Genomic DNA, 14,914 nt, shown 5'->3' on the forward strand with positions numbered 1-14,914 from the left:
AGCTGTTGAGTTTCTTGTCCTTGAAGGCATTCAAACAGAGTTAGATGCCCATGTATTGAGGATACTAAAAGAGAGATGCTTGCTAGAAAAACTATTTGAAAGGCTTCTTCTAGGCAACTACTCAAACTGGCTTACACAAAAGTGTTTATTAGTCACTGGGAAGTTCAAGGCTTTCAGGTATAGTTGCATCCAGGAGTACACAAGCTGTCATCAGAAATTTGCCACTCGGTTGCTTAGCTGAAGATTCCTCTGCCTTCACCCTATCTCTTGATATCTAGCAAATTCCATGAGGTGAGAGAATAAAAATTTCCAGATTATTCCAGGATAAGTCCTGGGACTGGTTCTGTGGGCACAGTTTTTGGGCAGGTGCCCATCCCTGACTCCATCTCTGTAGCCAGGAGGATGGAGTGAAAGTGAAGTCGCTCAGTCGTGTCCGACTCTTTGCGACCCCGTAGATTGTAGCCTACCAGGCTCCTCTGTCCATGGGATTTTCCAGTCAAGAATACTGGAGTGGGTTGCCACTTCCTTCTCCAGGAGATCTTTCCGACCCAGGGATGGAACCTGGGTCTTCCACATTGTAGGCAGACACTTTACCGTCTGAACCACCAGGGAAGTCTTGGAGCAACCCGAGTGGTCAAACCAGTACCCCTACCCAAGTATCAGATAGAGACGGAGCCCCACTCAAAGCACAGAGACTGAGAGAGGGGCCAGGGGAGGCTCCTCCCGGAAAACTGAAGCGCCTTCGGCAAAGGACTGGGAGACCTGGACGGTGTGTGACCCCAAAGTGACCATAGCGATCTCTGGTTCCTTCCGGCTGGAAATTCCGGCCACCCTCAGCTTGCAGGGCCCGAGTTTCCAGGTCGAGGATGCCACTTTTCGGTCCCCTGGGCAGTCTGGGGGCTGGCTGCTCAGACCTCGCTGACCCTCGCGTACCCTCCTGGCCAGGCCCGGGGGATGCTCCAGAACCGCGTGCTGCTGTGGAAGGAGCAGTCGGAGGCCAGCCGCAGCCCGTCGCGCGCCCACTCCCCGGGCCTGCTGGGCCCCGTACTGGGGCCGCCCTACCCTTCGGGCCGCCTGACGCCCACCCGCCTGGACATGGTGAGGCCCTGGGCGGCCCCGCCGCCGCCGTTCGCGCCCCCGCCGCCCCCGGCACCCTCCGCGGGACCCTGGGGCCTGAGGCCGGCCGCCTGGAGCCTCCGCCCCCCGAGGGTGCCGGTCTACGCAGCGCCCCTCCGCCGCTCCTTCCGCCCCGGCGCGGCCTCGGCGCCCCCGTGGTGGCTCGGCCGGCGGCCCGAGAACCCCTACGCCGAAGCCTGGGACTGGGGGTGGGGGCTGGACTAGGGCGCCGCGGCCCCGCCCCTCCCCGCCGCACCCTCCCCTGCCCGTCTCCCCCTCGCAGCCCCAGAGACCCCTGGGAGAGTTCGGCTCCCCCCGCAGCCGGCACGGCTCCGGCTCCTACGGCCCCGAGCCAGCCGAGGCGAGGTCCGCGTCCCAGCTGGAGCCAGACCACCGCCGGTCCCTGCCCCGGACACCGTCCGCCTGTGAGTAGCCCCCGGAGCGCAGAGGGAGGGCCGGGGTCCCAGGCTGGGGCCCCGGGCCGGGAAGAGGAACCGAGGTTGCGCTGCAGCAGCAGGGATCGAGGGTAGACGCCGGGGAGGACTTCCCACCCACGTGGCGCGGCGCTCTCCCGCCCCTCCGGCAGCCTCGCTCTACAGCAGTAGCACCCAGCGCTCGCGCTCCAACTCCGGCGAGCGCCCGGGCGGCGGGGGCGGCGGCGGCGCCCGGAGAGTCCGCGCTTTGGTCTCGCACTCGGAGGGCGCCAACCACACGCTGCTGCGCTTCTCAGCCGGAGACGTCGTGGAGGTGCTGGTGCCCGAAGCCCAGAACGGCTGGCTCTATGGCAAGCTGGAGGGCTCATCCTCGTGAGTGGGAGCCCCGGGGCGCAGGGTGGGTTGGACGGCGGACTGGATGGCCTGGGTTCCAGCTCCGTCTGAGTCTTCCAGGAGAGCGGCTGTCCCTGGGGCCTCGGACAGCTCTCCCCTTTTCCCATCCCTCTCCTTGTCCCACCCTATTTTCCGCATCCCTTCTGCCAGAGAAGGAAGAACCTCTTTACCAAGCTCAGGGTGGTGGCCCTTGAGAGGATGGGACAGGATGGGGAAGGGGAAGGTTCTCTCACAAATGAGAATACTACCGAAACCATACTGCTTGGGCACCTACTGTGCCCCTCAAAGTGAGCCAAGCTCTGAGAAGAGACTGGACAGGGAGGTGGACCAGGTGCAAGGGAGATGCTGGGACCTCCTTGCAAGCTGAGTGTGCTCAGCCCCTTGCAGTCAGGCACGGGGGAAATCCTTAGAGAACATGAATTGGGGCTGCTTTTGACACCACGCAGTAGAAAAGGGGGAGGCGGGGGAGTACACTGCAGTCCTGCAAGCCTGGAGGAAAGCAGGGACCACTCTCTCTGCCAGAGAAAAGGGGGAAAGTGGGAGCTTGCTGCAGCCACGCAGTGCCCCGCCCCCTCACAGGGTTTTATGGGCAAGAGACTGTGTGGTGCCCAGTCCCACTCATGCTAAGGAGAGAGGAATGAATGAGGATAAGTAGAGGGGATGAATGAATGCAACATCCACAGAGGAGTCAGCAGGTGCATGTGAGGGTGCTCGCCACGTGGGCCAGTAGATGGTTACTGGATGAGGGTGGTGTGGGCAGGTGGATGCGTGTTCCTGTGAGCAGATGGGCAGATGGAAGGGGGCACGGAAGGATGCACAGATGGGGGGTACACGTGTAGACTAACTGGAGAGGCGTGTGAGCGGATTGACAGAGAGGTGGCAGTGGGCAAGTGCTGATGGATGGGTGAGTGGATTGGCGGTCCTGGGGTGGTTGCCCTCATGGACGAGCGATGCATGGACAGGATGACTGTGTGGATAGATGGGTGGATGGCAGATGACCGCATGGATCAGGAACGGGAGGAGGAGCCAATGGGTGGAGACATGACCAAGAACATGAGTGGTGGAAAAGACACCTGCTCTGCAGGCCCACGTCAGAGGGCAGCAGGGTGCCACCCTGAAAGTTCCCTAGACAGGTGTGTAGCAAACCTCCTGGGGACCTAATTATAAAACCACCTAGAATAGTATATTAACGCATATATATGGAATTGAGAAAGATGGTAATGATGACCCTATATGTGAGACAGCAAAAGAGACACCAATATAAAGAACAGACTTTTGGACTCTGTGGGATGGGATGATGTGAGAGAATAGCACTGAAACATGTGTATTACCATATGTGAAACAGATCACCAGTCCCAGTTCAGTGCGTTAAACAGGAACACTCAAAGCCAGTGCACTGGGACAACCCTGAGGATGGGATGGGGAGGGAGGGGGAGGGGGTTCAGGATGGGGACAGATGTACACCCATGGCTGATTCATGTCAGTGTATGGCAAAAACACTATAATACTGTAAAGTAATTAGCCTCCAATTAAAATAAGTTAATTAAAAAAAAATAAAACCACCTAGATCAGAGGTCCCAAATCACAGTCCTGGGACATCATTATTCTTTCCGTGATTCAGGTTAGGGAAAGCAATGGCGGGTTTCATCAGCAGGCATATTATGGTGAAAACAGAAGTAAAACGTTCTGAAAGTGGTTTTATTCTGTCAGTTTGAGTTGAAATAGCTTCCAGTTGCCTTTAGGTGAGAATGTTGTTGATCAGGTTTGGGGGGGGGGCATCTACGGTGGCTCTTTGGAGAATACTTTCCCACATGTTCTGCAAAGGCTAGTGTCTCTCCTTTGACCCTGGCTGCTCTGAAGGTGCAGTAATGAACTTCCAATCAAAGACTCCACAGGCAGCGTGTCCGGAGTCACCGGAACCAGGGGGCCCAAGGTGGAGGGTTAGTAGCCAGGCACTCCTGGCTCCCGTGCTCCTTCCTCTGGGCTCCCACAGCTGTCTGCGGTCCCCCACCCCAGCCCAGCCCACCCTCTCCCCTGGGCATCACCCTTGTAATCATCTGTTTGTGGATCTGTCTCCCTGCCGGGCTGGGAGCCCCAGGGGAGCAGGGACTGCATCTGGCTCTCCATGGGCCCTCGTATGTGGGTGCTCAGTGAGTAGGGAATGAAACTGTCACTCCATGTCCTCAGATACAATGCTTTCCTTCTCAGATCTCCAGTTCCCCCTCTCTAAGGCACCCCAGCCCCTGGTAGGACCCATGAGTCTGAACGGGTAGCTTTGAGTGACAGCAAAGACCTCCTTCAAATGATGAAATGAATTACTCTTGGAGCCAGGCCTGGCACACAGCAGTGCCCAGTAATCGTCAACTCCTCTTAGAAGTAGTATTTTGATCACTGCTGTTGGGCCTTTTGCTTCCACCCCACAGGAGCGGCTGGTTCCCTGAGGCCTATGTGAAGCCTTTGGAAGAGCTGCCCATGAATCCCATGAACCCTTTGAACCCAGTCACCTCCATGAATCCCACAAACCCCTTGAACCCGGTGACCTCCATGAACCCCAGGAGCCCTGTGAATGAGCTGCCTTCTAGGTACCACTGGTCAGAGATGGGGCAGGGGAAGGGGCTTCAGTGGCCGGGCGGGGTGGGGGGAGTGGCCCCACCCACCAGGGAGGGCATCTCTGAGCTGCGGTCCCGAGTGGGCCCAGCTTCCTTTAGCCCCTGGAGAAAGGGCGCCCCCATCTCACTACAGGTTGAAGGTCATTGTGTCCATCCCTCTGCCTCCTCTCAGGACTGCCTTCAAGCCAACAGTCCCCTTTCACCCAGAGGCAGGGGAAGAGGATGTAGGATGCTCAGGGGACCCAGTAGATAGGGTTGGATGCAGCAGGGCCTGAACCCTGGCCCCCTTCTCTTTCCTCCTTTCTCTGGACTCAGGTCCTACCCGCTCCGGGGTAGCCACAGCCTTGATGACCTCCTGGACCGGCCAGGCAACTCCACAGCATCTTCAGACTACTGGGATGGCCAGTCCCGCTCCCGAACCCCAAGCCGGGTCCCGAGCCGCACCCCCAGCCCTGCACCTACACCCTTGCCTGGCAGCCGCCGAAGTAGCATGGGCAGCATGGGGGTGGCCAGTGATGTCAAGGTGGGCCCCCTCCGGCAGCCTGCTCTCAACCCGGGGGTGGTCCAGTGGGCAGGGAGACCAGGTAACCCTCCCTGCCCTGCCCCTGGCTGGCTGGAGGGGACCCTCCCAGCCCAGCCTCAGCCTGCCCATCTGTGCAGGGAGGGACAGAATGGGCTTCCTGAGTCTGGGGTGGAGGGTCGGGGGGAAAGATTCCTCTAGCAGAGGGGAGCCCCAGGGTCCTGATGGGAGCGCTGGAAAAGCACCCTCTCTGGAGCGGTGTTAGTCTTGGGAGATAGCACTTGACCCATAGGCTTCTCAAGTCTAACACCCACAGCATTTTGGGTTTTCAAATGCTTGACCTCATCTCGCAGGAGCTTGGCACTGCAGGGGCCTCTCTGGGCCAGTCCTCTGCCCTGCTGGAGTGGGGAGCTGGGTTGGGGGCTCGCTTGCTCCTTCCCTACCAAACCCGATCCTCCCTCCCCCTCACTGCAGAAACTCACGTCCTGGGAGCAGCAACCACCAGAGCTCTTCCCTCGGTGAGTCCCCTGAGCAAGCCTCAGAGGGGGCCGGGCTTGGCAGAGGGCGGTGGGGGAGACACGGTGGGCCTGACCCCATGTGGAGGTGACCCCATGGGCACAGGAGGTAGGGGCGGACGCCTAGCTCAGATGCCCAGATGCCTCCCCTTGATCCCCAGCCAGTTGGGGACCTGGCCCCTCTCACTCCTTCCTCTCCCCACCGCCAGGGGTACGAACCCCTTTGCTACCGTCAAGCTGCGTCCCACCGTCACCAATGACCGCTCGGCGCCCCTCATCCGCTGAGGCGCCTTCCTCCACCTGGAGTCTGAGGTCGTCCCCGCCACCCACACCTGCCCAGGGGCTGCCCAGAGCTGGCGGCAGCGGAAGCAGCAGCAGTGGATCCAAGGAGCTGGGGCCCTGGTACCGGGGGGTGGCCGTCCCTCCCCAAACCACACCCACACTAGGGTCTGGGCCCTTCAAATGAAAGCAGGCGGAATTGGGGGGCAGAACCATGTCTTCCCCTCCAGGGACTCCGGACTTTCCCTGGGGGCCTACCTTGTGCCCCCTCAAACTCTTCCCCCTTCTCTGTCCCAGTGGGGAGAAGCCCCTTGCACACCCCCTATCCCACCCCACATTTGTAAATGGTGAGAAATAAAGCAAGTGCGACATGGCAGCCAGCCTGGCAGCGTCTGATTTAGGGGACAGGCTGGGGCAGGTTGACTGTGATTAACCTAGACAGCATATCAAAAAGCCAAGACATTACTTTGCCAACAAAGGTTTGTCTAGTTAAGGCTATGGTTTTTCCAGTAGTCATGTATGGGTGTGAGAGTTGGACTATAAAGAAAGCTGAGCACCGAAGAATTGATGCTTTTGAACTGTGTTGTTGGAGAAGGCTGTCGAGAGTCCCTTGGACTGCAAGGAGATCCAACCAGTCCATCCTAAAGGAAATCAGTCCTGGGTGTTCACTGGAAGGACTGATGCTGAAGCTGAAACTCCAATACTTTGGCCACCTCATGCAAAGAGCTGACTCCTTGGAAAAGACCCTGATGCTGGAAAGATTGAAGGTGGCAGGAGAAGGGGATGACAGAAGATGAAATGGTTGGATGCCACCGTCAACTTGATGGACATGAGTTTGAGCAAGCTCTGGGAGTTGGTGATGGACAGGGAAGCCTGGCATGCTGCAGTCCGTGGGGTCGCAGAGTCGGACATGACTGAGTGACTGAAGTGAACTGGGGCAGGTTGGGATGGAGACCTCACACTGGGAAGTCCAGAAGGTCCTAAAGGTGGTTGGTGGTTACCTGGGAGCCCTCACTCACTCCCAGCCCCTTACATCCCTCCTTTTAAGCAAGTCTTTTGTGCTCAGGCTCAGATGTTCAGTCCTGTCTGACTCTGCGATCCCATGGACTGTAGCCCACCTGGCTCCTCTGTCTATGGGATTTCTCAGGCAAGCATACTGTAGTGGGTTGCCATTTCCTCCTCCAGGGGATCTTCCCGAACCAGGGATGGAAACTTTCTCCTCCATTGGCAGGCAGATTCTTTACCATTGAGCCACCAGTGAAGCCCAAGCAAGTCTTTAGGTCTGCCCTAACTCCTACAGGCTGTATTCCCCATCTCTACCCAGGGTCATTTCTGCTGTGGGTTCCCCAGAGAGGGAGGGTGGCAGCCGCTGAGGCCTGGGACCACCAGCAAGTCACCTTCCGGCACCCTGGGACACAGCACCCTTTGTTCTGGCCCCTCCCCACCCCCTCAAGTCCCAGGCTATCCAGCCTGGATTAGCCTTATCCAGGGGAAAGCCAAAGAGGCCCCTCCTGGAATGTGGCCTGGGGGTGGGGGGCAGGCGAGGAGTTGGGGTGATTAGGGCTGGCAGGGCCTCTCCAGGGCAGGGCTGTGCCCCTTGTACCACAAGGAGCCCACAGGGCAGGGCCCTGTGTGTCTTCTGCCCAAGGCTCCAGGAGATGGGGGGACCCACCTATCTCTAGCTCCCCCTGCACAGGCCTGGGACAGGGAGCCCCACCATGGAGGGCAGCCTGGCCCTGTGTGTTGGCTGCTGCCCTGTCCCTTCTCCCCTCCCAGCTCCCAGCAGAAAGCCTCTTAGAGGGGATGGGGGTGGGGGAGCACTAAGCCCCAGGCTTGGGGGAGCGAGCTGCCAGAGTCCAGCCAGCGCTGATCTGCAGGAAGCCTGGGAGGCAGCCCCCACCTGGCTAGGCTTTCACGGCAGACCCGCCTGGCTGGCCCCTTCCTGCAGGCCTCAGGAGATGTGAGGCTGGATACCCAAACCCACGGGACAGCTCAGGTAAGAGTGGGGGGAGGGCTGCTGGGGCCACCTCTTGTCTTGGCCCCCAAGTGGCTGCACCTGTGGTGAGGGGCTGATGCAGGAAAAGCCAGAACTTGGTCCTGGGCTGGGGAGCAGAGTCCTGGACACCTTGGCATTACCCAAGGTCAGGAGGGAGATCCCAGCGCAGAGGGGTTGCAGAAGGGAGGGAAGCTTCTGCCCCTAGGTTGGACTAGTCCATCCAGAACCCCCTCCCGGTCTGTTACAGGGGCACCTGGGGCTGCTGTGTGAACCCTTGGGTGGAGCTCCGGGGGTGTGGAAGGGATGTGGGGCTGCTAAGGGTTTGGAGGGAGAGGATCTTTCTTCCAGTGCCCCCTCAAAGGTTCCCATGTGTCCAGTGGAGTCAGAGATCTGACCACCCCCCCACCAAGATCCACGGCTGACCTGGGATGATCAGTCACCCATCTTACAGGTGGGAAAACTGAGGCTCAGTCAAGGGGAGGGGACTGACCCAAGTCACAGAGCAAATCCCTGGCTAAGCTGGGATGAATTGGAACTCTGCTCCCTTGGCTTCTGAGACAGGCTGATGTTACAGCGTGCTTTGATTTTTCCTCCATGATGTTCTAAATGACAGTAGACATTCCCGATCACTGAGAAGAATTAAGAACATGCCCCAAGGCCAAGGAGGAAAATGAACTCCACCCATTTTGCAGCTGGCACTTCCACTGTGTTTGGTCCTTTGTCCTGAGACCCTCACGTGTGCACACTGGGGTCCCCACACATGCCTCCGGTCACACACCGGCGGTCGCCCTCTCCCACTCACCTGAACCCCCTCTCCTGACATTGCTAGGTCCTGAGGGACAAGGAGTGCCCTCCGGAGGGAGTCTTCCTGAGGTCAAGACTCAGGTGGGAATGACTCTATTACCCTCCCCTCATCCTTCACGTCCCTTGAAGGAGGGGAGGTTTGGGATGAGGTTCTACCTCGGTTTCCGCTCCTGGCTTCATTCCCTGAGCAGGGCTCACGTGGTACTCTGGTGCCTCAGTTTCCCCACCCTGGGTCTCCATCCCCCTTTCTTGTCTGGGCCACAGACGCTCGCCACTCCCCCTTGTACCCTCTCTTCCACCAGAGGCGGCAGCGATGGGCGCTAGCGGTCCCAGGCGGGGCCCCGGCCCTCCAGACGGGGGCTGGGGCTGGGCCGTGCTGGGTGCCTGCTTCGTGATCACCGGTTTCGCCTATGGCTTCCCCAAGGCCGTGAGCGTCTTCTTCCGCGCGCTTATGCGCGACTTCGGCGCGGGCTACAGCGACACAGCCTGGGTGTCCTCCATTATGCTGGCCATGCTGTATGGCACAGGTCAGCGCCCCCCTCGCGGACACCTCTCCTCTCCCCCAAGCCCAGGATTGAGGATCAGGATCAGGGACCAGGAGGCATCTGACCCAGGCCCCTCGGGGAGGGAATGGAAACCCCTGCCTTCCTGTGGAAGCGTTAGCACCAGAGACGGGAGTAGCGGCCACTGGTGGAGCCCGCCACCAGGTGGCTGATCTGGCAAGCTTGGCCAGCTGGAAGAGCCCCTCCGTTTCTGTTAAAAGACCCACACCCGCCCATGTTACCGGCGAGGAAACTGAGATCTAAATAAGATTGCCAATCTCAAAGCCCTAAACACCTGTGCGGGGTGGGGGGGGGGGGAGGTGAGGGGGCGGGGGGAGATGCTGGAGTTATCCTAGCCAAGCCTCGGGGATGAAGGAGGTGAGGGGTGGGAGGGGGAAGCCTGGGGAGGAAGGCAGCTCATAAGGGAATGAAGCCCCTTCTCCTATTTCCGTTCCATGTTCTCAGGAGGGCAGGGGACCCGTACAGGCTCCACCCGCTGTGTTCCCCCACAGGGCTCTCTTTGGCGTGTCCCAGCCAAGCTAAGTGACTTTGGCCAAGTCCCTGTGCTCTCTGAACCAGGGGCGAGTGACCTCATCCCTTCAAGTCATCTCTCAAGGCTGGGAGGTACAAAGCCTGGAGTGTCTGGACCACAGAGGGGTCCAGCCCGATTGGTGACCCTGCTCTGCCCACAGGCCCGGTGTCCAGCATCCTCGTGACCCGCTTTGGATGTCGCCCGGTGATGCTGGTGGGTGGGCTGTTGGCCTCCGCCGGCATGATCCTAGCATCCTTCGCCACGCGCCTCCTGGAGCTATACCTGACAGCTGGGGTGCTCACAGGTGAGGGCGCCCACTGCTCCCCTCCTTGGGGATGGGGCTGCGGGTGGGGTCAGGAGACCTTGCCACCAGACCTCCTTGTCCTCAGTTTCCGCATGAGGGCCGGTCCTCGTCCCTCGGCTCAGTTCACCCCATCCCTTGGTCTGTCCACCCTGGGGCAGGAGTGTGTGTTTGGGGGTGCTCGCCCCTGCTTCCCGCTGGGGGCTGGGCTGGGGGCGCCCTCGGAGAGCCCGGCACAGCACCGCCTCGCCCGCAGGCCTGGGTCTGGCCCTCAACTTCCAGCCGTCGCTCATCATGCTGGGGCTGTACTTCGAGCGGCGGCGGCCTCTGGCCAACGGGCTGGCGGCGGCCGGCAGCCCGGTGTTCCTGTCGGCGCTGTCGCCGCTCGGCCAGCAGCTGCTCGAGCACTTCGGCTGGCGCGGCGGCTTCCTGCTGCTCGGCGGCCTGCTGCTGAATTGCTGCGCGTGCGGCGCCGTCATGCGGCCGCCCCCGGGGCCCGGCCCGCGGCCGCGCAGGGACGGCGCGGGAGACGCGCCGGGCGAGGCGGAGGAGGAGGCGCCCTCTAGCGGTCGGACCCGCCGGCGCCTGCTGGACGTGACCGTGTGCGCCGACCGCGCCTTCGCGGTGTACGCCGTCACCAAGTTCCTGATGGCGCTCGGGCTCTTCGTGCCCGCCATCCTGTTGGTGAACTACGCCAAGGACGCGGGCGTGCCCGACTCCGAGGCTGCCTTCCTGCTCTCCATCGTGGGCTTCGTCGACATCGTGGCGCGGCCGGCGTGCGGCGCCCTGGCCGGCCTGGCGCGTCTGCGGCCGCACGTCGCCTACCTCTTCAGCCTGGCCCTGATGGCCAACGGGCTCACGGACCTGAGCAGCGCGCGGGCGCGCACCTACGGCGCCCTTGTCGCCTTCTGCATCGCCTTCGGCCTCTCCTATGGCATGGTGGGCGCCCTGCAGTTCGAGGTGCTCATGGCGGCTGTGGGTGCGCCCCGATTCCCCAGTGCCCTGGGCCTGGTCCTCCTCCTCGAGGCTGTGGCTGTGCTCATCGGACCGCCCTCTGCCGGTGCGCCCCGTCGGAGGAGAGGGTGGCCTAGTGCCCCGGGGTCCCAGGGAAGCTCCCCCCTCCCCCCCCCACCTTATCCTGGATGGAACATCCAGGGACGAGGGAGGGGATGGGACCCTTTGGGAGAGACAGCCCGGTTACACTCCCCTTCCCATGGCCAGTTAGCCTTGCCTCCAAGAGGTACCACCTGCTCAGGGTTGGGCCGGAAAAGCCAGGAAGTGTGCCAGGAAGAACCCAACGTGGGTTGTCTCCAGCAGATGGCACAAAGGCCTTGTGAAGTGCAGGTGCTATTCTCCTTCTGCAGAGAGGCACAGAGGCCAAGTTCAAGTTGCCAGTCCCAGAATCAGAGCCCATCCCAGCCCAGTGCTTAATGCCCACACCTCTGAAACACTATATCTGAGTGTTTAGTCTCCCCAGCCTCCAGGGGTGACTGGAGTAGGGAGTGGCCTTGGGGAACCGGGAGCAGAGTTCACAGGGGGCAGGGCGCTGGTCTTCCCCTGTGCACACTGCCAGCTGGGTGCTCTACATGCACACAGGAAGTCATCGTGATGAGGCGGTAGGGTAAGGCTTCCTGCAGGGTGGGCATGAGCGTGGCCTTTCAGGGCAGGGCAGGACCCCACAGGAGAGGACACAGGGTATGTCTGGGGGACACTGTCCCTATACAAGTAAGGCAGGAGCTAAGATCAGAAAGGTGGAGGTGGGAGACACTAGGGTCTTCCTGGGTGGTCAGGTTATCCCTGAAACAGCAGGAAGCCTGCCCGTGCGCAGGAGAGAGCTGAGGTCGCAGGCTCCACGATGCGGCCATGACAGGAGCCACCTTTGCTGGGGCCCAGGCTGCAGCTGAGATGGTCTGGGCTAGCTGAGCGCCCTCATCAAACTTTGCCAACTCACCTGACCCAGTGGGGACCACACAGCTCCTAAAGCCATGTGGGCAGCCTCCGAGCCCACCACCAAAAGTTACAAAATCAGCCAGAGGCTCAGAGACTCATCTTTCATTTTCTTGTGTGACCTGGGGTGGACCTAATAGGCAGAGAAGGTACTTGGGGTGAGAAGAAGGTGAGGAAAACCACACGACTGTGTGTGGGGTGGGCCTGGCTGCTGGGCTGGGGTCAGGGAGGCAAGTTTAGGGTACTGCTCAGAGGGGCACAGGGTGGGCAGCCAGCTTGAGGACCACCAGGGAACCTCCTGAGGCCACTGAGGTGCATACTGAGAGGGTCACAGCCTGCTGTGGACTGCCACAAGGAGGCCCCTGAGAGAGCGAGGCATCTGAGGAGCCACACATTAGGGGAAATACTTGCAATTTAAAGATTTTCTTGAGGGAATTCCTTGGCAGTCTGGTGGTTAGGACTCTGCACTTTCACTGTGGGGATCTGGGTTCAGTCCCTGGTCAGGGAACTAGCATGCTGCAAGCCACGCAGTATGGCTGGGGGATAAAAAAGACTTTGCTGAGTATGAAAGTAACATGTGCCTGTAATAGAAAGCTTGGAAAATACAGAGAATAGGAGTAATCTCTCCACAAACCCTGCCTCCAGTCCCATGCTGATGATAGCTCTGAGTTACATGGGGCCCCCTGGGAGAGGGGGTGGCCTGGGAGGTTGGGAGAGAGCTGAACCAGGCCCCTGAAGATCAAGGCGGTTAGGTGGAAAAAGCAAGAGTTGGGGTCCCCAGGCTGAGCCCTGTACTCTCCCCACTCCCAGGTCAAATATCCCCAGCGGGGCCAGTTCCAGGGTTCATGTGGAGTTTGAATCTGGGGAACAGGAGGGCCCTGATAAAGCACTGCCTCACCTCAGGCCCCACGTGCTCAGTCACTTCGGTTGTGTCCGACTCTTTTGTGATCCCATGGACTGTATAGTCCACCAGGCTCCTCTGTCCATGGAATTTCCCAGGCAACAGTAATGGAGTGGGTTGCCATTTCCTTCTCCAGGGGACCTTCCTGACCCAGGGATCGAACCCATGTTTCCTGCATTGCAGGCAGATTCTTTTCCCCTGAGCCACCGGGGAAATTTAGATCCAGGGAGGTGAAGTGGCAGTTTTAAGGTCTCAAATGGCAAACCCTCATGGATTTTTGCCATCTGTAAAATAGGAACAAAGGCTGGGGCATGTGTGTGTGTGTGTGTGACCAGTGAGCCCCACCAGAGCACTGCGTGTGTGTGTGTGTGTGTGTGTGTGTGTTGGGGCATGTGTGTGTGTGTGACCAGTGAGCCCTACCAGAGCACTGCGTGTGTGTGTGTTGGGGCGTGTGTGTGTGTGTGTGTGACCAGTGAGCCCCACCAGAGCACTGCGTGTGTGTGTGTGTGTGTGTGTGTGAAGGGTGGGCTCCCCTGCCTGCCCTCACCTCCCCGCCTGCCCTCCCCGCAGGCCGCTTGGTGGACGCGCTCAAGAACTACGAGATCATCTTCTACCTGGCAGGCTCCGAGGTGGCCCTGGCGGGGATCTTCATGGCTGTGGCCACCAACTGTTGCCTGCGCCGCCCCAAGGACGGCCCGCCCAGCCCAGGCACGGAGGGCGGGGCCGGCGACGGGGAGGAGGCGGAGGCCGAAGTGGACTCTGACCTCCCGCCCGCCGGCACCGAGGAGCCCAGTGGCCTGGAGGCCGTGGAGGTGCTGAGCCTGGGCGCTGGGCCTTCGCAACCCGAGGTGAAGGTGGAGCCAGGGCTGGACTCTTGAGCCTCTGTAGCGCCGGGTGGCAGGGACTTTGGGAATGGGGCTTCCCCTCTCAGAGCCCCGATGGCCCCAACAGGGCCTGGCACACCGGAGGGGTGGGGGGCGCTGCTCCTGGGGGTCACCTCCGGGGCTCCATGAGGGGAGCTGCCACCCTCAACTGCCTGGGGGCCCTGGTCCCGCCAGTGAGGCCGCTGTTGCACGGCCGGTGTGAACCTGAAATTCATAAAACTGAGCTGACAACGAGTTCTGTTTCTGCATCTCTGGCTGCTCCCTGGGGGTGGGGGGTGGGGCGGTGGGCCAGGAGGAAGTCCGAGAGGCTGTTCCCCAGGGCCTCTGATGGGAGCTGGCGGGCGTTGGGGACGGAGTGGCAGAGGTGAAGGGTGGCAGGGGAAGGTGGCCCCGATCCCGGTCCCACTGTTTGGCGCTGTGCACCAAAGTCCCGCCGGCAGCAAGCACCTGCCGCTGGAGGGTCCCAGAGCGGCGGGCTGGGGCTGGATCGATCCAGGCTCCTCAGAGTAGGTGAGCGTATGTGACTCCAGGACTCCATCTAGTGGTGGCGGCTGGGAGAGCTGGGGCTGCGGGTCGGGGGATGGCACCTACCTTGCCCCCCTCGCCTTTCTAGGGGATAAACTCGGGTTTCCTGGAGCCTTTGCTCTGGACATGTGTCCCTGTGGACACATGGCTGCTGGCCTTCCCTCCCCAGCCTCCCTGGAGTCCTAGAGCGCGCTGCTCGATGGCACTTTTTTAAAAAATTTGACTGGGTTGGGTCTTAGTTGTCAGAGGTGGGGGGTCTTCCTTGCATCGTGCCGGACGTCTTTCCGTTGTGGCGCACCAGCTCTCTAGTGGAGCTACAGGGGCTCAGCAGTTGCGGGCTTGGGGGTTAGTTGTTCCGCAGCACAGTGGGATCTTAGTTCCCTGACCAGGGATTGAACCCCGGCCGTCTGCATCGAAAGGTGGATTCTTCACCACTGAACCACTAGGGAAGTTCCCCGTCAGTGGTAGGAAGTCCAGTGCAGGCAGCTCCAGGTCTCACCCTGGCTGGGAAGGTTTAGGGATGTGTTTTCACTTACATGTCCACCCTCTTCCCACAAAGGGACACTTTTCTTGCCTCCCTCCCTCCAAATCAGGTGACCAGGGCCCATGACTCCAT

The 14,914-nt window shown here is 60.5% G+C and overlaps 2 protein-coding genes across 2 annotated transcripts in view; both read left to right on the forward strand.

The window, feature by feature from the left end:
- Positions 1-6,236, forward strand: part of BAIAP2L2 (BAR/IMD domain containing adaptor protein 2 like 2) — a 30,935-nt gene extending 24,699 nt beyond the window's left edge. Inside the window, exons 8-14 of the mRNA XM_043439831.1 lie at positions 946-1,098; positions 1,400-1,541; positions 1,703-1,922; positions 4,367-4,525; positions 4,868-5,075; positions 5,547-5,590; positions 5,797-6,236. Coding sequence (XP_043295766.1) covers positions 946-1,098; positions 1,400-1,541; positions 1,703-1,922; positions 4,367-4,525; positions 4,868-5,075; positions 5,547-5,590; positions 5,797-5,872 — 1,002 coding nt within the window. The 3' untranslated portion in view covers positions 5,873-6,236. The remainder of the gene's footprint in view (positions 1-945; positions 1,099-1,399; positions 1,542-1,702; positions 1,923-4,366; positions 4,526-4,867; positions 5,076-5,546; positions 5,591-5,796) is intronic.
- Positions 6,237-8,978: 2,742 nt separating this feature from the next.
- Positions 8,979-14,001, forward strand: SLC16A8 (solute carrier family 16 member 8). Its single transcript, XM_043439832.1, has 4 exons — positions 8,979-9,193; positions 9,901-10,044; positions 10,298-11,101; positions 13,460-14,001. The coding sequence occupies exons 1-4, from the start codon at positions 8,980-8,982 to the stop codon at positions 13,765-13,767; spliced, it is 1,470 nt and encodes a 489-aa protein (XP_043295767.1). The 5' UTR covers position 8,979; the 3' UTR covers positions 13,768-14,001.
- The last annotated feature ends 913 nt before the right edge of the window (positions 14,002-14,914 follow it).

The sequence above is a fragment of the Cervus canadensis genome, chromosome 21 (genome assembly GCF_019320065.1).
Source record: "Cervus canadensis isolate Bull #8, Minnesota chromosome 21, ASM1932006v1, whole genome shotgun sequence".
Taxonomy (NCBI): domain Eukaryota; kingdom Metazoa; phylum Chordata; class Mammalia; order Artiodactyla; family Cervidae; genus Cervus; species Cervus canadensis.

Coding starts and splice junctions, on each gene's coding strand:
- SLC16A8 (XM_043439832.1), top strand. CDS start 8,980: ATGGGCGCTAGCGGTCCCAGGCGGGGCCCCGGCCCTCCAGACGGGGGC. Junction 9,194..9,900: donor GGCCATGCTGTATGGCACAG/GTCAGCGCCCCC, acceptor CTCTGCCCACAG/GCCCGGTGTCCAGCATCCTC. Junction 11,102..13,459: donor CATCGGACCGCCCTCTGCCG/GTGCGCCCCGTC, acceptor CCCTCCCCGCAG/GCCGCTTGGTGGACGCGCTC.